The following is a 22,818-nucleotide window of genomic DNA, read 5'->3' on the forward strand; positions in this document are numbered from 1 at the left end:
AACTGGTCAGATTCTCCTTAGATAGGATCGAGAAAAGAGAGAAGTTTGAGTTTGTTGGAGGTGGGGGAGGGGTGCACCTCCTTAAACCTTTCTTAAAGTATTAGAGTGGGTACACCTCGTCTTGATTCAACGATAATGTTTTAATTAAAATTTTGAGGACACATGTGGTATAATTGTTATATATATAGTATGTATATATATATACTAAATTTTAACTTTTTAAATTTGTATAGTCTTATCTTTCTAATTTAGTTTTCTTATTAAATAAAGTTCAAGATAATTATTCAAATTTTAAATTCAAGTTTAGATATTATTCAAATTTTAATTAATTAAATATTCAAATTTAAATTCTTATTAAACAATATTTCAAATTAATCTAAAATTTGAATTATCATATTTAAACAACTTAAAATACTAATTTAATCAATAGACTTATCTCCAGTATCTTTTTTTTTTTTGAAAAAAGCAGATGAATCTGAAATCCTGGAAAATCGACAGACGTGTTGCATCCAGCAAGGGGGCGTGTTGTGTAGGCAACTAGCAGGTTTCTTTGTTTTCTTCAATTATTACAAAGTTTGTGCAATACAACTAAAACCTATTAAGCTCGGATACCACTTTTGGGTTTTATTAGCATCAATACACATTAAGAAGGTAGTGGACTAATCTAAAGATTTACCTAAGTATACATGCACCCTAAATCTAGGTTTTACTAGTTTTAGCAACATACTTTGAAAAACAATAAAGAAAAACGCACTAACTACTTGGCTTCTTGCTTGAGATCTTGTGATTGCTAGTTGCTTGAGATCTTGTGTTTTAGTAACATACTTTGAAAAACAACAAAGAAAAATGTACTAACCGCTTGGCTTCTTGATTAAGATCTTGTGATTGTTATTTTATGCAAAGGATGAAGGATCCAAATTATAAACCCTCTAATGTAGAATAACCCACGGACTCTAAAAGCAAAAAGGAAGAACCCTATATTAGGTTTTATGAAAAAATCACTAACCCTAGGAGGGGGTTATGAATTTCATCGAGAGATAGAGAGAGAGAGAGAGAGAGAGAGAGAGAGAGAGAGACTATGGACGAGAAATAAGGGAATCATCATTTAAGGTGTGAACCCTATCAGTCTATTTGTAGGCAATTAATGAAACCCTAAAGGATACAAACTCTTAGGGTTTATCCTTATCTTATCTGAAATTTGGCTTATCTCTATCTGGGATGCAGTCAAAACTGTCCATATGAAGCTCTCTAGGAGCTTCTGGAATATTCCAATTAATCTCTTGGAATTAATATTCAAGCCCTTTAATTAATTAAAAAGTTTAATTAATTACCAATAATTTATAATTAATTTATTAATTCCTTGATATATTAAGATCTTATTTTCTCCATTTCCTTAATTCTATTTGTGTCATGAGGCCAACCCAAAAGGACTATGTTGTTATTAGAAATATTTCCAAAATAGATAATGACCTTGAACACCATTTCTAATCGTATGATGGTTGAGATCCTTTAGCTCTATGATGGTTGAGATCCTATCGATGTTGATGACTAGATGACACTTGGTTATCGTTGATGATGGAATGACATTAGAGTCGAGAGTCAATGTTGATCGGTGGAAAAACACTATATCTGTGAGCCTTTGTTTTGCATACATTTCATGTATGGTGGAATATGTGGTATACTAGGAAACTCACAAAACTTTATGCTTACGTTGTTAAGCTAAATGTTTTTTAGGTTGATCAAAAGTAAGAGGGAAGGGTGCGGTGTGACTATACATTGCATCGGTGTCACATTGTTATTTAGACTTCCGCTGGGTTTATAATTTAACTCTAGTTTAACTTAATGAATTTTATGATAGGTTTTCAAGAAAAATGGGTTTTGAATGTTTAATACGATTTTAAATGAGATTTTTGGTTTGGAATTTGGTATGTTACATAAGCAGTAGGAGTAGAACCGAAAATTCCTGAAAACCGAGTTTGGTGTCCTGATGGTGCACCTACAAATGAACTAGCACCATTAGAATAGATAGAATTACCCCCCCCCCCCCCGGAAGTACCCCGACGATTATTTCAACTTTTATTCCATTTATTTTTCTATTTTTCGTGTTGGATGGATAGGAATAGAGAGCAGATGTAGTGGAGTTTCCCGCGTCGAAGGCGGAGTCGGTGTTTTTAAGAGATTCTTGGAGTAGTGGCATGTTCTTGGCTTCCAATAAAGATGTGAATAGTTTCGTGTTAGTAACCATATCCACGATATTGTGATATGAGGGTAGCAATTAACGGAGGATTTGCATCATGAGTTCAATTTCTTTAATTCTGGAGTCTATATCAGCAAGAGCAGCAACAATGTTTTTAAGGGCATGACAATATTCTATAATTGCGAAGGCACCTTTCTTGGTATTGCGAAATTGATCTTGAAACATTCTTGATATTTTGTTGTTCAAGAAGAACTCATCAAGTTTGTACAATAAATCCTTTGTAGTGTAGTTGTCACTCGAAATAATTTGAAGTAAGTTCGGGCCACTGATGTGTCCAACAATTTTAGCATCTTTGCAAATGTCTAAAAAGATAAGACGCCATAACTTGTACTTTGAACCATCATCGGTAAGCTAGAAACTAAATTGTTGTTAAATATTTGTGACTGTATACACTAAATAATGGTCAGCCGGCAAGGAATTGGAGGATTGAGCGGGGATGTCATGGACCAAAAAAACAACAAAATATGTCAAAATCAAAAATTAAAAGTAAAGGTTGAAACACTAACTGCATGTAGATGGATTGTAGTAAATGTACTAGAGTAATATGTGAGTCTTTGAGAATGCAACACAATAATAGTTCTTTGAAGAAATGGGGCAAGATTGATAGAGATGGGAGCCGAGTACACACAAGAAGATTAGTAAGTAGAATAGGCCAACACTGATTATGGTAGCCAATAGAGATGGATGTCGGAAAAGGTAGCGCGACACTAAAAAATGCTAGGGTTGCAGGAAAAAAATGTATGTACTAAAAGGCTCTGATACTATGTTATTTTCTGAAAATACTTATTATAGTTTTTGTGTATTTTATCTCTTTATATAGTCAATAATATTTACAATAAGAACCCTACATTGTATAAATCACTTCACTATTCTAATAAGTGAATAATTTTAATCTCCTTTTACGAAGTATCATTTTAATACAACTTCTCATTAATATTATGTCATGTGTCATGTAGATATATTAAGTAACTCATTTCAAAATTCAAATTTACATTTTCTAATTATATGTTAAATTTGAAGTTATAATAATTTTAAAATTTTAATATATCTCTTAATTAATAATTTATTTAAAATGACTTATTGAAAATAACTAATTAATAATTATAAAAATTTAATTAATTTTATAACCGTAGTTTTCAGAGATTATACAATAATGTTAAAATAAATATATACATTCTAATAGTTAGCCGTGCAAACAAATGTATCAAGCCATAAGGAATCACAAGGAATCACAATGTAAGACTTTTAATTCTTTGAGACCACCGGTATAATAAAATTCTCATAAGGACCATACGTGGTTTATGAAAATACCCGTTAGAATTCAGTATATTCTAACTTTGATATAGTTATAATATTTATAATAAGGATCCTATGCTATACAACTGTTAAAATAAATATAATACATTCTAACAGTTAGCCATGCAAAACAAATGGAGTGACCATAAGGACTCACAATGTAAGATTTTCAATTCTTAGGGACCACGAGTATAACAAAATTCTATAAAGACCATACGTGGTCTTTTTTTGTAAACCTTGAAACCATTTGTATAATTTTGTCTATATTAAATTTGTGACTATTTAAACAACACGTTATTTCAATTTAAAATAAACTCATATTAAATGTTTTTAATGTCATAAATACACAAACTAGCATATACATTTATTGAAAATCTCTAGACATCTCATTGAAAAATCCTCTATATTAAATGTTTCTAAAATAAAAGAATTGTTATGAAGCATTGGACCTGACAAACGTGTCGTTTCAACCCATTTATTTTCGTATTGATTTCGTGTCGGGTTTCGGGTTAAGGTTTAAATCTTTTAAATATGTTGTGTCGTATTGGGTTGAAACATTTTAAAGGTTGAAAAGTATGAGACGGAAAGACGAAAAGGAAAAAAATGAAAGACTCCGGTTAGGAAGTGGAATAACAAAATTCATTTTAAGTTTAGCAAGCAAAATGGAAAGAGTTAGAGTTTGGGAGCGAAGATTAAAAGTATATCCTTTTGAAAGTTTAAATTTTAATTTTAATTATTAAGTTTGGCCCACTACACAAATGTATAATATATAATATATTTATAAAAATTTGAAACTTATAAAAAAAATGATATATAATTAAACGAGTCATTTTCGAATTGAAAGTCTTAACTCTAACCCAATCCGTTTAATTTTTGTGTCTGTTACTATCAACTCATTTACTTAAATGTGTTGAAATCTTTTACTTAAACCTGTTAATTTCGTGTCGAGTTGTTGTATTATGTCATGTTTTGCCAGATCTATCAAACATAGAATTAACATATGATTATTTTTAATTATTAGCCTATAATAGATTGAATTTTTCTGACATTTATTCTTACTAAAAAACAGAAAATAAAATACAAAAAATAGTGGTTTTTCCAAGATAAAAACTGAATTCTTTTGTTTGGTTTCACTGTTATTCAAATACCAAATCAAACCTAAAAATTATATTTAGTTCTCCCAAACGTATATTAATCATTTTATCTTATCTTTTTTATTTTATTTTTACTTTTAGTTCCAACTTCTAATAAATAAAATAATACTTTTCTTCCACAAAATCACATATTCTTTTCCTTTGTACAAGTCATTGTTATTTTGGCCCACATACTCAACCAAAGAATGTTCTTTCTCTCCCCCACAACACCATCTCTAATCTTGCTATCAAAGGTTAACTAAACAACTTCCCTATAAAACCATTTTTGGGCAATGAACATTTCATCTTGTATTATATTTGTCGTTATAGAAACAAGTCAAAGGTAGCCATTTTGGGAGAAAAAAAAAGTGTCATCTCAAAACTGTAAAATCCACCCAGTTGATTTTTTTATTCTTATATTCAATTTCATTCGGTTATTCTATAGATTCAAGCTTTTCATGGACTTGGGAATAAAAGATAGTTTGGCAAATGCATTGAAACAAAGCCGATATCATGCAAAAAGATGCTTTGATCGGTATGCATGTCTTTAACACCAACATAATATCATTTTTTTTTATTATTCTAGCCCTTCCCCTATTCGGTATCATGTTATTCAAAATGTGCCCCCTTAGTTGGTAGATAAATATATAGTTTAGGAGTAGGATTTAGAAGATATGTGTTATATATATTTTCTAAAAAAACATAATATTATTTTTACTAGGCTAAATATGTAAAATTATTTATTGTTATCTTTTATGTCTTGAAATTTTAATTGTTGCAACTGATAGATACTGGCTCGGAATCCAAATCTGTTTTGTTGTTTTTTCTATGAAGTATCATATATGTTTAGGAAATATTAATATCCAAATTTGATTTTTTTTGTTAACTCCCAATTTCTTTTTCTTTTTAAAGCTTTACGTCACGTGGGAGAAGATTAGTAAAACCCCAGGAATTGATTTACGCAATCGAGAAAACCATAGATGACGAGCTTGAAAGAACGAAGGTTTTGGAGGGTTCATTGGGTCAAATCTTGAGGTCCACACAGGTTATCTTCTCCCGCTCTATCCTTATATTATTTAATTGAATAAAAACAAAATGTTTAATAATTTTGATTGGCTATTGCATTACTAAAATCAAATTAAAATTAATATAAGTTATATCATTGTAAAGACCATAAAAAAAACGGATATATTTTTATCATTTTATTAATTTAAATATTTTACAAAAAATTTGTAGTTATTATTTGTCTTTTTTTATAATAAGTAACTTTTGCGAAACAATATGGTAGAAAACATGGACTGAAACCAAGGTTTGGTAATAAAAATTTTGGAAAATTTACGGATTATGTAAGTTCACTGTTCCTAACTTCCTATTGATATTTCTCTCATATATGAGTGTTATTGAGAAGTTCAATATGAGATAATCTGTTAGGTCTTAGAAATATTTTAAATTTTAGACATAAAACAATAATTTCATTGTTGGAGAGTATATGAATTGTTAGATTTCGTAATAGAGTTATAAAATAAGCGAGATACATGTATATCAATAATTCGAAAAGTAGATAAGATTAATGAAAATTACATAATCATCGGTTGAAAATGATTTATAGAAAAACAACTTGGTTTGTCATCCCTAAGCAGACCACAACTTGTATGTTTCTTATGCTCTACTTCAATATGAGCAATGCTTTTCCATTGTACTTTAAGTCAAAATAAATTTGTCTCTTAACTTCACATTTCGACGTTGACGTGTTCGAAATAAAACTTGTCTTATATATAAGTGTACACTTCATACCTTCTAACTTGTATTAGATATTGATTAAAATCTCATTTGGCACTCACGTTAATCCAATTGCTGCTAGTTATACTAAAATCACAAACACAATCAACTATGTCATTAATATGTGCATACTTTTGAATATCAAATGAACTTCAAGTATCTAATCATTCATGAATTGAGAGGCTTCGATTATATCATATATTCCTTGTATTTTATATGATGTGTGATTTATGTTGCAATTTCCTACAAAACTAGGTAAACCAACAACAGTACAATTTTCAAAAAGTCAAAAATAAATATAATGTTTTAATTAATATAACAATAGTAACAAATTATAAAATTACATTATAGGTTTCTACATTCTTTTGACTATGAAACTATAAATTAACTGAAATTGTTGAAATACAGGAGGCCGTGGTAATTCCACCATATGTGGTATTGGCGATAAGAGGGAGTCCAGGACGTTGGGATTACTTGAAAGTCAATGCAGATGACGTCACAGTTCACGCCATTACACCTACACAATATCTGGCCCTTAAAGAGTCCATATACGATAAGGACCGGTATATTTACCTTTAAATTCATCATTTTATTTCAAAATACGTATAAATTTTTATCCAGGAATTTACAAGTACATTGTTTTTTATTCACTACAAATGTTATTTGTAGCATTTTTACTTAATCATGAGACGAAATTAAACAAATATTTAAGAGCTATTTATGATGATAATCTCACTCACTCCTATCGTCTTCTATCTTACAAAACAAGTATTGGATGAGCAGGTTGAAGAGCGAAGACACAGTGGAGGTGGATTTCGGAGCGTTCGACTTTTGCATGCCTCGCCTAACCCTTCCTTCTTCTATCGGGAATGGATTCAACTACATTTCAAAGTTTACAACTTCAAAGCTTAGTGGGGATTTAGAGAATGCAAAGCCATTGCTTGACTACTTGCTAGCTTTAAATCATCGTGGAGAGGTAACCATGGTTATTGTTAGAGTCTCACATCATCAGCTACACACAGTCACTTCCACCTCTATATATAACAGATAATCAAGGACTACATATATCTATCTCCTCAGATCGACTCATGGATTCAATTCTTTTCTTATGGGTTTCTTTTGCAGAAGCTTATGATCAATGAGACATTAGATACAGTTTCGAAGCTCCAAAAGGCGTTGATTGTTGCGGATGTCTACTTATCTGCACACCCAAAAGACGAGCCATGTCGTACCTTTGAGCACAAGTAATCGATAATCCAAGCTTTCTTTATTTACAAAATCTAAGAATGATAACTGATTTTATCCTGAATTTTAGGCTTAAAGAGTGGGGATTTGAGAGAGGATGGGGAGATAGTGCAGAAAGAGTTAAGGAGACAATGAAGATGCTTTCAGAGATTCTTCAAGCTCCAGATCCATGTAACATGGAATCATTCTTTAGCAGGCTTCCAGTTATATTCAACGTCGTTATCTTCTCCATTCATGGTTACTTTGGACAATCAGATGTTCTTGGATTGCCTGATACAGGAGGCCAGGTGCTTGACTAATTCCCAAAGTCAAATTTAGGATTCAGAATTCACAAAATTAACTTGAATTTTATCTTCTTTTGTGAAATTTTTGATAAACCCATATGGATTAACAAAATTTACTTACCGGAAAAGAATTTGGTGTAAAGAAACTTGATAGATTTCGTTTCTTGAAGAGCTCAGTTTGACCTAAAAAAGTCAACATATTTGCCATGCAGGTTGTTTACATTCTTGATCAAGTGAAAGCGCTAGAGGAAGAGATTTTACTACGAATAAAGCAGCAAGGGTTGAACGCAAAGCCTCGGATTCTTGTGGTACATAAAATTGGATTTATTAAACAGTTGAACCTTTATTGGAAAGAAAATCAAGAGCTCCACCTATCATATATCTAATAGATAATTCGATGCTTCAAATATTCACCATATTTGTGTATAATCTAATGAATATATAAATATGCAGGTGAGTCGACTCATTCCCGAGGCACAAGGAACAAAGTGTAACGAGGAGATGGAGCCAATCTTGAATACTATGTATTCTCACATCCTTCGGGTTCCTTTCCATACTTCAAAAGGCATTCTCCCTCAATGGGTTTCACGCTTTGATATCTACCCCTACCTTGAAAGATTTGCACAGGCAAGTTTGATACTGTGTTTGACATGCATTGAAATGGAAGTGAGACTGATGCTAACGAGACAAAATAAAATGCAATTTTAGGATGCTGCCTCTAAGGTGCTAGAAGTGATGGAATGTAAACCGGATCTTATATTAGGAAACTACACAGATGGTAACATTGTGGCATCTCTAATGGCTAAAAAATTTGGAGTGACACAGGTTTTTTAACTTATTGAACTCGTTTTTTTCGTTCTTTTAAATTATTTAGTTCCTCGAATCATTGTTTTTGGTCTAATTTTAATTCCAGGGGACGATTGCACATGCATTGGAGAAGACAAAGTATGAAGACTCGGATATTAACTGGAAAAAGTTTGAAAAGAAGTACCACTTTTCATGTCAATTCACTGCAGATTTGATCTCAATGAACGCTGCTGATTTCATCATCACAAGCACTTACCAAGAAATTGCAGGAAGGTTAGATGATCGATTCCCGAACATAGATCGTAATGAAATTAGCAAAACACATAGTAAAAGTATTTTCAATTATTTAAGGGTTGTTTCTTTTTTTAGCTAATGAACTTAATGGGTTAAGCACTTAATTGGGGTAACTATACATGGTTGTTTCACTTTTACTTAAACCAGACACAATCACTTAATGGATTATGCCAAAAAAAAAAAAATTTTACCTATTTGCCATTCTTTTTTCCTCAACTCCTCTCATGTTAAAACCGATGAATAATGCTAAAACAAACAAATATTGTGAAATTTCCTTTTTATGGAATGTAACGTTAAAGTTCTCATTTAATCTCATTCAAGTGGTTTATTGGGTTCAAGTAAAAGAAAAACTTTATGTTTAAAACATTTTATCCACACAAACATCATTATCATTCAACTACTTTATCAATACACTAATACTGATTAATGGAGGGAGAGAGAGAGAGAGAGAGAGAGAGAGAGAGAGAGAGAGAGAGAGAGAGAGAGAGAGAGAGAGAGAGAGAGAGAGAGAGCACCTAACTTTAAAATCTTTGAAGTTAGGTTGTTAACATGAATTTAATCTAAGTGCTTCTTTTGTTACTTTTTTGTGTAGTAATAAAAGGTCGGGACAGTATGAGACACATGCAGCTTTTACGATGCCAGGACTTTGTAGAGTTGTATCGGGAATCAATGTGTTCGATCCAAAGTTCAACATAGCTTCACCCGGTGCAGAACAATCGGTTTATTTTCCAATCACAGAAAAAGAAAAACGATTAACTTCCTTTCATCCCGCAATTGAAGAACTACTTTTCAACAAAGAAGACAACAATGAGCATATGTAAGTTGTTCCAAATTGGACCCGACCCAGCCCAAAAAAGCCCAAGTTAACTTGTTCACCTCATAACATACTTTTGTTTGTGTTTCAAATAGGGGATATTTGGTGGACCGAACAAAACCGATAATATTTTCAATGGCGAGGCTCGATACAGTGAAGAATATAACGGGATTAACCGAGTGGTTCGGGAAGAATAAACGACTCAGAAGTCTTGTAAACTTGGTTGTTGTTGCGGGCTTTTTTGATCCATCAAAATCAAAAGATAGAGAAGAAATGGCGGAAATCAAGAAAATGCATGAATTGATCGAGAAATATAAACTTAAGGGCCAAATGAGATGGATAGCGGCTCAAAATGATAGGACCCGTAATGGGGAACTATATCGGTGTATTGCTGATACTAAAGGGGCTTTTGTGCAGCCCGCATTGTATGAAGCTTTTGGGCTGACAGTTATTGAAGCAATGAATTGTGGGCTCCCGACTTTTGTGACAAACCAAGGTGGGCCCGCAGAAATTGTGGTTGATGGGGTTTCAGGGTTTCATATTGACCCGAATAATGGAGATGAATCGAGTGAAAAGATTGCTGATTTTTTTACCAAGTGTAAAGTAGATGTTGAGTATTGGGATCGGTTGTCTCAAGCTGGACTTCAACGAATTTACGAGTGGTAAGTTGAATCAGACCAAAAAAAACAGGTCCGATCAAATGTGGTCATAGCATTGGTCAAGACCAAGTTTCGTCTGGTGAGGACCAACCTTTATCTAGTCTGGTCCGAACCAGACTTTATCTGGTCGTGTGGACCGCGATAAAACTTTATATGGTCGTGTGGACCGTGATAAAGTCTTTACTGGTCCGAACCAGACCATAAGATGAGCCCATGTGTGCAACTCAAAGAATTGAATCATGTTTAATTGTTTGGTTCTTTCAGCTACACATGGAAGATCTATGCTAACAAGGTGTTGAACATGGGGTCGATGTATGGCTTTTGGAAGCAACTAAACAAAGAGAATAAGCAAGTGAAGCAGCGATACATTGACATCTTGTACGATTTACAGTTCAAGAAGTTGGTAAGTCGTTTCCTTTTCCTTTTCATTATAGTTTGTGTCAAAAAAATCAATAAAAAATTTGATCTTTCTTTAAACAACTATTTATCGTTGTTTATAGGCAAAAACCATTGAGATCCCAAACATCACAACACCGGTCAAAACCGAACCAACAAAACAAAGACAACAACCCAAAACCGATGCACCCAATGAACCACCAACCGTGGTGGCTCAAGAACCGGTGCACCCACCACGGACAATGTCAAGTTCAAGGTCAATGCGTTTGAGTTCAATGACCAATGCAGGAAAACCATTGCTTGTTTTTGTATCTGTGTTGATTGTTGTGTATGCATCAAAAAATCTGTATAGGTATTTCAAATAGGGCATTGTACTTTGTGGAAATGTAATTATGATAATATGGTGTTGTAGATCCGATCATGGTAAGTAACCATAAGTGTTAATAAATAAATGTTTTTACTTTTTATTACAGCATTTTACTTTCATTTCTTCCTATTAAATAAAATGATGTAATAGTTTGCTTTATGCATCAATCGAAAGAGATAAAAAAAGCCATGAAAAGAAGTTGCAGAATGTCATTAAAGTTCACAAAGCTAAGAAACCTAAGTTTATTACTTTATTACCTTTTTGAATCCAAATATGTATGTACAAAAGACATGAAAAGACGATTTTGTACAAAGAAATTTAACATATTTACCAAAGAGTCTCATGGTTTAGCAGAGGCCTTGCAAACAGGGCACCAGTTCTTTAACTGCAGCCACTGGTTTACACACACAGCATGGTAACCATGATTACATCCCATTCTTCCTATTTCATCTCCTGCTATGAACTCCTCCTGAAAGAAATAGCAACATACTTTCATTCATCTGTTTATTATAACATTCTACTTTCATTGTTTTTCCTATTACATCATTATACATTGAAAAATCTACCCAATTACAGCAATAAATGTAAATAAAAGAAAAGATTTTTAAGAAGCATCACCTGACAGATGCTGCATTTTGATTCATCCAAACACCAACTGATTTTTGTTCTTGACTCCTTAATTTGCAATGGTTCATATATGCTAATTTTAAGGCATTTTGATAATTCCTCTTCAGATAATGCTGTGCTCACTATACCCATTTCCTCCTCTAATGCTAATAGTTCCTGTAAGAAAAATCATACAAGATTCATGTTTGCCATCGATTTTTGGGCTAAATGCAAGAAATAGAAAAAGCAGAAAACCTCATAGGACATGTTATCAATGTCTAGTCTCATGTCCCTATGTTGATCATACAAATTGAAGCCACCAACAAATGAATTTCCATCAAATGATAGAATTTGCTGCAAATATGAAAAAAAATATATATATATAGGGTTATTAATTACAGGTATTTTGGATTTCTTTTTCTTTAAAAAAAAAAAATAAAGATGGAATCACTACCTCATATGTTAACCCCTCATCTTGATCGATTCTCTCAAGTGCCAGTAATACCTGCAAACCACAAATCAATTCTCTCAAACATTTCTCATTAAGAAATTGAAATATGATAATAACATAAAGAACTTACATTTGCAATGGCATCAACATTGTATCCAGCAGTCATCATGCTAGATAAGCCATGATGGTTGGAACCATCTGATGAAGTTTCACCATTAGACTGAACCACAGACTGATTGTTTCCATTTAGGTTCACAGACCTCCGAGTTCTTACAGATAATGGTTCACTCATCTTCTTGCCTCTAGATGAACTTGTTTCTCCTTCAGTAGATCTTTTCTTTACTGTATTTCTCCTACTCGAACCAATTTGAGCATCATAGTTTGCAACACCAGATTTTTGACCATTTGTTCTACCATTAGACTCGGTGCCTTTGGATTTTGACTTATGATTAGTTGCTGAAGTTTTAAGTTGTTCAATTTCAGGTTTAGAATATAGCTTCTTCTTGGATTCGTGGAGAGGTTTCTTCACGTTTGTCGCTACTTCCTTGATGTTTGAAGATCGAGAGGAAGGCCTTTTAGGGCTGCTTAAGATTTGATTTGGCGTATGTTTGGTATGGTTTAATCTGCCACTGCATCCAATTCGATTGCAGAATTGAATAGGTTCAGGTTCATCTCTAGTGCCATTAGTATCTCGTGTAGAAGGACCTGATCCCTTTCTAAGGGCACTAACCCAGTTAACAGCTCGTTTAGCAGAGTATGAATCCATGGAGATGTTATGTAAAGTCCCTTATCAATTATTCCAAAAACGATGTTAGTCCTTTCTTCATGTATAAGCATAATTATGAATAGAAGTGTAAAGGCGGCATAAATCGCATCGTGTTCCATTTGTTCAGTGATTCAGAGGAAAGCGATAAATCGCACAAAGAATCAGTTTAAATAATCCGCTCTTCGTTATACTTAACAACGATCAATACCCAAGTAACAATCAACAAATATGATAATCGAATTCAAAAGAAGTAAGTAACAATAGTCAAAATTCAAAAAAACAATCAGCGTATCCATAAATGAATATGCAAACATGAACAGCAGCTAGTTTAATCAAAACTAATAAACCCTAATCGATCAAAACCATGGAAGAGAAATAGCAACTGGCTTACCAAAATTGATGTTGCAGAAGCAGAAGAGAAAGTGGAGGGAGGATACGTGTAGGAGATAGAATGGAAGTCTAATATTTATCTATAAAATTATGGTGGAATGAAGACGCAAAGCAAACAAAGAAAGGAATGGTTAGCTGAAATACCGGCCGGTCATGCTGAAGTGGAGGAGGTGGTCAAAAGTCAACGGCCGTCGATGGTGGGGGCCGTTTTAACTTCCATATCCACAAGTACAAGCTCTTAGACCAAATGTCACCATTTTCATGCACTTCAATTCGTCTCATTATAAATTTCTAACAAGGTAACTTTTTATAGTTTAAATTTTTAATCTTTAGTCTTCACTTGGAACTCCATCGATTATCCATTGCTGTAATCAGTAATTTAACCAAAAAAAAAAATCAAGATACAAGGTAAGAAAAAGATAAACAAAAATAGAATAATATGTAAAATAAAATGAAGTAATATATTATAAATAATAAATGAATAAATGTATTGTTATTTCTTTTATTTAGTCTTGTAATTTGGATGTTTTCAAATGCAGCACAAACAAGTTTGGGGTTTGTTCTGAATTGGTCATCCAAGTTTTTTTTTTTTTTAAATAGGTCCTTAAAGTATCAATTTACCTATTAAATAGGGAACCATCAAATTTAATTTTGGTTTCCACGGTAACATTTATTACACATTGTGTTTCTGTTTTTTTCAAAATTTAAAATATTCTTTTTATCTAATTAGCTTTCCTTTTATTTCTCCTTATAAAATTGAACCTACAATCGGACCACTTCTTTTTAACTAGTATTACTCATTTCAACACCGCCATGCACCTCATACTCTCGATTCAGCGCTCCATTCATCCTTGGGGAGAATCAAGATGTGAAAACCGACATGCATATCTCATCTTTCTCTTTGTCTCCTCCCCCTATTATCACCTCCCGACATATTCATTGACACGTCCTCCTCCAGCCTCCGGCTGCCTTCTCCACCCCCTTCTTTCACGTTGTTTATAGGTTTGGTATTGCCCTCTTTTCCCTTCCTTACAACTGAATATAATACATCCAATCATTTCATTGGGGTTGGGCCTTTCTAGAACCTCTTGTACCATTTGGTTGATCTTGTCAGCAACAATGTCTCGACTAGAACATGCCTTAAGAGCAACGACTGACGATGATGGTTACTTTCTTTCGTCTTTGTAGGTGGTGGTGAACAGTAGGCGATTATCACATCATTTGAAGCAATGTCTGATGATACTCCTGATTTACTAGATCCTGTAACGGAAGAAAATGCATGTTCGAGTTTATCTTATTCTTTTACTACATCTACAGAATGTTTATGACATCGATTCTGGTTTTTTTAACGGTGATTATGAGAATGTGGTTTTGCTTAGGGATGTAAATCAGTCCAGAACCGAACCGAACTGAACCAGAACCAAAAAACGATTAAGATGGCGCTAGGCCAAAACCGAAAACCGATTAAGGTTCATCAGACCACCACCTCCACCACTTGAGGCTCATATCCGAGACATTGGGCCAAATGGTTCAACCATAGTCTATCACGTTTAGGCTTCAAGCTGAAATGGGTAAGATCAATGTTGTAAAACTCGTTACTCGGTACCTATTCGGCCGACTACCGAGTAGCGAGTACTCGAGAGTACTCGGGGAGTACTCAGATTCGGTAATTCATGTAGAAATATTTTTAGGGAAATTATATATGTCAAAATCAAAAGTTAATTGAAATATATAACAAAATTAGATACATGTGAAAACACAAAAACAGAAAAAACGCATAATGGTCTAACTTCGTGAATAATTATTGAAAATTTAAGATATATATTTAGTAATAATCACATGTGCATGTGTTAAATAATACATCATTAAGTATATTATACATATTAATCACCGAGTTGACCGGGTTCTACAACACTACTCAGTTCAGTAAGGGGCCGATCAGGGAGTACTCGGGATTCTGCAACTCGCATTAGTAAAGGGCCGAGTAGCGACTACTCGGAGGAGTAATCGGACAACTCGGTGAGTTTTTGTAACACCGTGAATTTCCAAAATAATTTTTCGCAAATTATAAAAACATTTCTCATTTAATTTTCATAAAAACATTAAGTTTGAATCCCAATTTACATCATACAAATCCCAAGATCATATATATATCAAAAATCCCATGCGTGTGTACAGATCAAGCCGGCGCCTTCCCACGGTCATCGCTAGTACCTGAAACAACAACACTAACACTGTAAGCACAAGGCTTAGTGAGTTCCCCAAAATACCACATAAACATATATTAGCCACTCGAGGCTATAACTGTATGGGTCCGTGCACCCAAGCTCTGTGAACCCTCAGGTTATAACTCTGGGAACCTTCCGGTTCCAACTCTATAAACATGCAAAGCATAAATCACATATACATCATGCAGTACAACACATAGCATACACATAACATACACATACTCTGACACATAACTCTGATTACCTACTCAAGGTAAAGTATAGTGAGAAGACTCACCTCGTGTATCTCGATAACTCACGAATCCTGGAAATCACTCGTGCTCGATCCTCTGAGCTATAATCCTCCTATAACATCAGATGTCTCTAATTAACACTTTTACCACTAAGGTTGACTACCCCTAACAAGTCAACACTGAACAACTCTGGTCAACGGTCAACTTTGACCGGACTCGGCGAGTGCACTAGGGCGACTCGGCGAGTCTATACGTATTCACCACCCCTCTAGGATTCCCTTTTTGACACGTCGAGTACACCCCTGGCTCGACGGGTTCCACCTGGCATGAATCGCGGGGCCACCACGACTCAACTCGCCGAGTCTTAAGAACAACTCGGCGAGTCCCAGCTCGACTCAGTCCACCTGTCAACCCTCGCTAACTCTCCCTGACTCAGTGAGTCAACTCATAACTCGGCTGGACCACTCACTGAGTGGTCAAGGACAATCTTCATGCTACTCGCCGAGTCTGTTCTTCAGACTCGGCGAGTCCATACCATGCATCTACTCAAACTAGCTTCTGAGGTCAGATCCGCACCATCCACTCATAGCTCTGGCCCTCCTAAGCTTATTCACCACGTAAAGTCCATATCTTGGTGCTCATAACACACCTACAAGGCTCTTTTTGGAGAAATAACCTCTAAAATGGCAACCCTAGCCTCTAACCCAAAAGAGAGGGCATAAAGCATGACATTAAGGACTCTCTGGACCTACTAAGGTCCAGATCTAAGCACCATATCCCCATGGGACCTCTCACACTTCTAATATAAAGCAAATAAGGCATGAAGAAACCCTAGATTTGACCAACTCAACAAAAATACGGAAATAAGCTCTGAATGATACCTCAAGAAGCCTCCTCTGATGAAATGAAAGAAGATCCAAGCTCACCAACTCCTCTAGCTTGACTTTCCTTTTCCTTTCATGCAAAAACACACAAATTTGGTGAACAATAGCCTCTTATCTCACTCACACGAATCCCTCAGCTGCTTTGGTGCTCTCAAGATAAAGGTAGCCGTAATGAAAGGCCATAAGGTCCTTTAAATAGGGCCTAGGGCCGGGAAATTAGGGTTTCATTAAACAGCGAGGACTCGCCGAGTCCATTCCTTGGACTCGTCGAGTCCAAGCGCGAACCCGCGTCCTGATCTGCGATCCCACTCGGCGAGTTTGAGCTCCAACTTGCCGAGTCCCCTCACAAAACTCCAAAAATATAAGCATAAAAGATACCTGGAAATCCGATCTGTTACAATTCTCCCCCACTAGAACTAGACTTCACCCTCGAAGTCTCGCTCTGCAAATAGATCCGGATGCTGCTCACGCATCTCACGCTCCGGCTCCCTGGTCATCTCCGATCCCCTCCGATGTTGCCACTGAACCAACACCAGGAGTACTTCCTTGTTCCTCAAAACCTTGATCTTCCGATCTCTGATGGCCACTGGCCTCTCGGCATAATTCAGGCTCGCATCCACCTGAATATCCTCTAATGGAACCACTGCCGACTCATCGGCTATACACTTCCTCAGCTGCGACACATGAAAAGTGTCGTGAATCTGCCCCAACTCTGCTGGCAAATCCAAACGATAGGCTACCCGGCCTACCCTCACGATCACACGGAATGGACCAATATACCGGGGCCCCAACTTGCCCCTCTTCCTGAACCGAATCACTCCTTTCCAAGGAGAGACTTTCAGGAGAACAAAGTCGCCAACCTGAAACTCAAGCTCGGACCGGCGCCTGTCTGCATAACTCTTCTGTCAGCTCTGAGTGGTCAACAACCTCTGTCTGACTTGCTGAATTTGCTCTGTCATCTGAAGCACGATCTCTGTACTGCCCATCACTCGCTGACCGACCTCTCCCCAACAAATAGGGGTTCGACACCTCCTCCCATACAACAGCTCAAAGGGTGGCATACCAATGCTCGAATGATGGCTGTTGTTGTAGGAAAACTCTGCCAAGGGTAAATACGCATCCCAGCTACCCCCGAAATCCAACACACATGCCCGGAGCATGTCCTCAAGTGTCTGAATCGTCCGCTCACTCTGACCGTCTGTCTGGGGATGATATGCGGTACTAAAATGCAGTCTAGTACCCAACTCCTCATGAAATTTCTTCCAGAATCTGGAAGTGAAGCGCACATCACGGTCCGAAACAATCGAGATCGGCACCCCATGCCAAGATACCACTTCCCTCACATACACCTCCGCCAATTTCTCTACTGAAGAACTCTCACTGATGGCAAGGAAGTGAGCGCTCTTCGTCAACCTGTCCACAATCACCCAAATTGCGTCAACTCCTCTGGCAGTCCTCGGCAATTTGGTGATGAAATCCATAGTGATCTGTTCCCATTTCCACTCGGGAACCTCCAATGGCTGCAACTTGCCATGCGGGCTCTGATGCTCGGCCTTAACCCTACGGCAGGTCAAGCACCTCTCAACAAACCACGCAACATCCTTCTTCATACAGGACCACCAATACTCCTTTCTCAAATCCAAATACATCTTAGTGGCCCCCGGATGGATCGAAAATTTCGACCGATGAGTCTCCTCCATCAAAGTGGTATGCGTTCCTCTCACCAACGGTACCCAGATACGCCCCTGAAATGTCATAAGCCCCCGACCATCGGTAATGAACTCCGAAACCAAACCAACAACCCGTTCCCTCTTCTGCATCTCAGATTGCACAGCCTCGGCCTGTGCCCCATGAATGGCGTCCAATATCGGAGCTATCACGGTCAATCTCAAACATACACCCCGCAGTGGAGTGCTCTCCGCCCTGCGGCTCAACGCATCGGCTACCACATTAGCCTTGCCTGGGTGGTATAGGATCTCACAATCATAATCCTTGACCACATCCAACCACCTTCTCTGACGCATATTTAGGTTGGGCTGATCCATCAAATACTTCAAACTCTTATGGTCCGTGTATATCGTACTCCGAACCCCATACAAGTAGTGACGCCAAATCTTGAGGGCGAACACCACTGCCCCTAACTCTAGATCATGGGTGGGATATCTCGTCTCATGAGGCTTCAGCTGCCTCGATGCATACGCTATCACATGCCCCCTCTGCATCAGCACCGCTCCCAAACCCAAAATCGATGCATCACAGTATACCACAAAGTCCTCCATCCCTTCCGAGAGAGCTAACACCGGGGCTTCGCACAACCTCTGGCGAAGTGTCTCAAAGGAGGCCTGCTGCTCGGGGCCCCATGAAAAAGCAACACCCTTCCGGGTCAATCTGGTGAGTGGCACTGCGATCTTAGAGAAATCCCTGATAAACCTCCGATAATACCCTGCCAACCCTAGGAAACTCCTGATCTCGGAGGGTGACTTCGGCACCTCCCAACTCATCACTGCCTCAACCTTGGCCGGATCGACCAATATCCCTTTCTGATTAACGAGATGTCCTAAGAACTGGACCTCCCGCAACCAGAAATCACACTTGGAGAATTTGGCATAAAGCCTCTCCGATCTCAGAACTCCGAGAACCTCCCGCAAATGCTCCTCATGCTGCTCTCTAGATCTCGAATATACCAGAATATCATCGATAAATACAATCACTGACCGATCCAGCATTGGCCTACATACTCGGTTCATGAGATCCATGAACACTGCCGGGGCATTGGTGAGCCCAAAAGGCATCACCACAAACTCGTAATGCCCATAACGCGTCCTGAACGCTGTCTTCTGGACGTCCTCATCCCGCACCCAGACCTCAAATCGATCTTGGAGAACCAAGATGCTCCTTGCAACTGATCGAACAGATCGTCGATCCTCGACAACGGGTAACGGTTCTTGACCGTCAGCTTGTTCAACTCCCGGTAATCAATACACATCCGGTGTGAACCATCCTTCTTTTTGACGAACAGGATAGGTGCTCCCCACGGCGAGCTGCTCGGCCGAATAAACCCCTTTCCCAGCAGCTCCTGAAGCTGCGAGGATAAATCTTGCATCTCTGGAGGTGCAAGGCGGTAAGGCACCTTAGCGACAGGCGCAGCCCCCGGGACCAAATTGATACTGAACTCCACTTGCCTCACAGGAGGCACACCCGGCAACTCCTCGGGAAAAACATCCGGGAACTCACGCACCACCGGAACCTCCTCAACTGAACTCGGCCTCTCAGAAGCCACTCGCATATCCATCACATACGCCATAAAACCCTTACAGCCCTGCTGTAGACACTGCCTTGCTCCAGCGGCCGAACAAAACGTTGATCCTGATCGTGTACCCTCGCCGCATACCGAAAGAACTCCCCCACTAGGGTCTCGTATGGTCACCAGCTGACGCTCGCAGCCAATAACCGCACCAAATCTGCTCAACCAGTCCATGCCCACAATGACACAAATATCACCCATCGCAATAGGAACCAGATCAATCGGGAACTCAACACCGAAAATCTCGACTACACAACCTCGGAGAACCTCTGTGGCATATATCACTCTCTCATCAGCTATGGAAACTCTCAGAGGCCGACTCAACGCCTCACGACTAACACTGAGATGCTGACTAAAAGCCAAAGATACAAAAGACCGACTCGCACCCGAGTCAAATAACACCAAGGCAGGTACAGAATTCACAAGAAAAGTACCTACACATAACATAACATAAGCATAATATCTCATCATCAAAATAAATACATGAAAGAATACATACCAGCCACGACATCGGGCGCTGCGCGGACCTCCTCCGTGGTCAGCTGAAAAGCTCTCCCTCGTGCCCTCGGCGCCTCGGCCTTCACCGACCAACTCTCTGTAGCTCTGATGGCGGCAGGGGCAGATCCCTGAGATGACCCTCGCAACTGCGGACACTCTGCCTTCCGGTGTCTGGTCTGATTGCAGTGAAAGCACACTGCAAACCCCTTGGGGCAATCCTTGGCCATATGCCCCTCCTTGCCACATTTGTAGCAAGATCCCGCTCTGCAGACTCCATCGTGACCCTTTCCACACTTCCCACAAGTGCGGCCCTTCTGGCTCCCTGGTTTGGGATCAGCGGGCTTGGCCCGCTTGGCTGCCGGCTGAGACTGTACCGGTCGCCGATCCCTCCCCTGAGACTCCGCATCCTCCCTAGCCTGAGCCTCTAGCTCAATCTCCCTCTTCCGGGCATTTTCCTGAAGCTCAGCAAATGTCCGGTACGAGGAGTTCGCCGCGAACTCCCGAATATCCCGCCTCAAAACGCTCAAATAACGGCTCATACGTGCCTGCTCAGTGGACACGTGCTTAGGGCAGAACATCGCCCTCTCATGGAACATCCTGGTGATTGCTGTAACTGACTCAGTACCCTGCTTGAGGGTCAGAAACTCTTGTGCCAAACGCTCCCTCTCCACCTGGGGAACGTACTCATCTCGGAACATGACAGTGAACCTCTCCCAGGTCACTATCGCAAGCTCAGTAGGCGTATAATGCGCCGTCACAAACTTCCACCAGTCCTTTGCTCCCAAGCGAAGCTAGTTCAACGCGAACCGAACCTTCAAATGCTCAGGAGATGAGCAAGTGAAGAAGCACCCCTCTATGTCAGATATCCACCTCATAGCTGCCACCGGATCCTGGGTCCCGTCAAACTCTGGTGGTTTTGTGTTGCTGAACTCCTGGAACAGCAACACATCACCACCTTGCGGCCTCGCGGCAGCAATCGCTGCGGTAGCCGCTGCAACAGCAACCTTAGAAAGAGCGGCATAACGCTCATCAAAAGTCTCAATCAGCGTGGTCTTAATAGACCCGAACATCTCTGGTATCTCTGCTCTGATGGCCGCAGCCACCTCCTCGTGGATGATCCGGCGGATCTCCTCATCACTGGTACCACTGCTCTCAGGCATCAAACGTGTCCTCACCATGATCTACCTCTGAAATACAACATAAGAAAAATTAGAACCCCTTCGAGCATACTCACACTCGACAACTCATTCCTCCTTGATCCTTGGTATTCCAAAGGTTCTTACTTGGGCTGTACACTGCTCCGGTGCTTTCAGTAGTACGGGCCCAATACTACTGTCCACACTGTATCAGAATACACCCCAAGTCCTCCTCTTCGGATCCCAAATTCCAAGTACTCTATCACGCATAGACCTTCCTCTAAAAGATCTCTCACAAGCCCCTCACTGCTACCTACTCACCCTCAAGCATCTCATAGCAGCTCACCTCTTCCTAGGCTAAGGCATCACAATTCAGGCCACTCTAGTCCTAATAGGAATACCTAGCCTACTTTAGCATGCGGATACATCATAACAATATCAATATCACATAACATAAGGGTATTTTGGGAAATCACCGTTCGGGCGCGGACTGATCGTACACACACTCTGCTCTGCATTCTTTTCAAATTCTTTTACTCTTTTTGAAAATACTTCTCAAATCCTCAATTTGTGTTCAAATACGCCCGAAGGTGTACTCGAATCCCTCAAACCAAGGCTCTGATACCAACTTGTAACACCGTGAATTTCCAAAATAATTTTTCGCAAATTATAAAAATGTTTCTCATTTAATTTTCATAAAAACATTAAGTTTGAATCCCAATTTACATCATACAAATCCCAAGATCATATATATATCAAAAATCCCATGCGTGTGTACAGATCAAGCCGGCGCCTTCCCACGGTCATCGCTAGTACCTGAAACAACAACACTAACACTGTAAGCACAAGGCTTAGTGAGTTCCCCAAAATACCACATAAACATATATTAGCCACTCGAGGCTATAACTGTATGGGTCCGTGCACCCAAGCTCTGTGAACCCTCAGGTTATAACTCTGGGAACCTTCCGGTTCCAACTCTATAAACATGCAA

The 22,818-nt window shown here is 38.4% G+C and overlaps 2 protein-coding genes across 3 annotated transcripts; one reads left to right on the forward strand and one right to left on the reverse strand.

Annotated features, from left to right (window-relative positions):
• Positions 1-5,005: 5,005 nt before the first annotated feature.
• On the forward strand, positions 5,006-11,434 carry LOC145058599 (sucrose synthase 7-like). The gene is made up of 15 exons (XM_079006479.1): positions 5,006-5,029; positions 5,132-5,221; positions 5,599-5,731; positions 6,874-7,028; positions 7,249-7,441; positions 7,591-7,709; positions 7,781-7,997; positions 8,207-8,302; positions 8,448-8,621; positions 8,703-8,819; positions 8,908-9,074; positions 9,688-9,912; positions 10,005-10,571; positions 10,833-10,971; positions 11,069-11,434. The coding sequence occupies exons 2-15, from the start codon at positions 5,145-5,147 to the stop codon at positions 11,327-11,329; spliced, it is 2,640 nt and encodes an 879-aa protein (XP_078862605.1). The 5' UTR covers positions 5,006-5,029; positions 5,132-5,144; the 3' UTR covers positions 11,330-11,434.
• A 125-nt stretch (positions 11,435-11,559) lies between these two features.
• On the reverse strand, positions 11,560-13,808 carry LOC145058600 (uncharacterized). Of its 2 annotated transcripts, none has more exons than XM_079006481.1 (6): positions 13,689-13,808; positions 12,519-13,174; positions 12,392-12,442; positions 12,193-12,291; positions 11,950-12,114; positions 11,560-11,800 (listed from the first exon to the last, which is right to left on the reverse strand). In XM_079006481.1, the coding sequence occupies exons 2-6, from the start codon at positions 13,152-13,154 to the stop codon at positions 11,672-11,674; spliced, it is 1,080 nt and encodes a 359-aa protein (XP_078862607.1). In that variant the 5' UTR covers positions 13,155-13,174; positions 13,689-13,808; the 3' UTR covers positions 11,560-11,671. The 2 variants fall into 2 exon arrangements, with proteins under 2 accessions (XP_078862607.1, XP_078862606.1); XM_079006480.1 differs by lacking the exon at positions 13,689-13,808 and adding an exon at positions 13,546-13,680.
• Positions 13,809-22,818: the final 9,010 nt, after the last annotated feature.

Source organism: Lactuca serriola, chromosome 6, assembly GCF_051521515.1.
Source record: "Lactuca serriola cultivar US96UC23 chromosome 6, Lser_US96UC23_V15, whole genome shotgun sequence".
Lineage (NCBI taxonomy): Eukaryota > Viridiplantae > Streptophyta > Magnoliopsida > Asterales > Asteraceae > Lactuca > Lactuca serriola.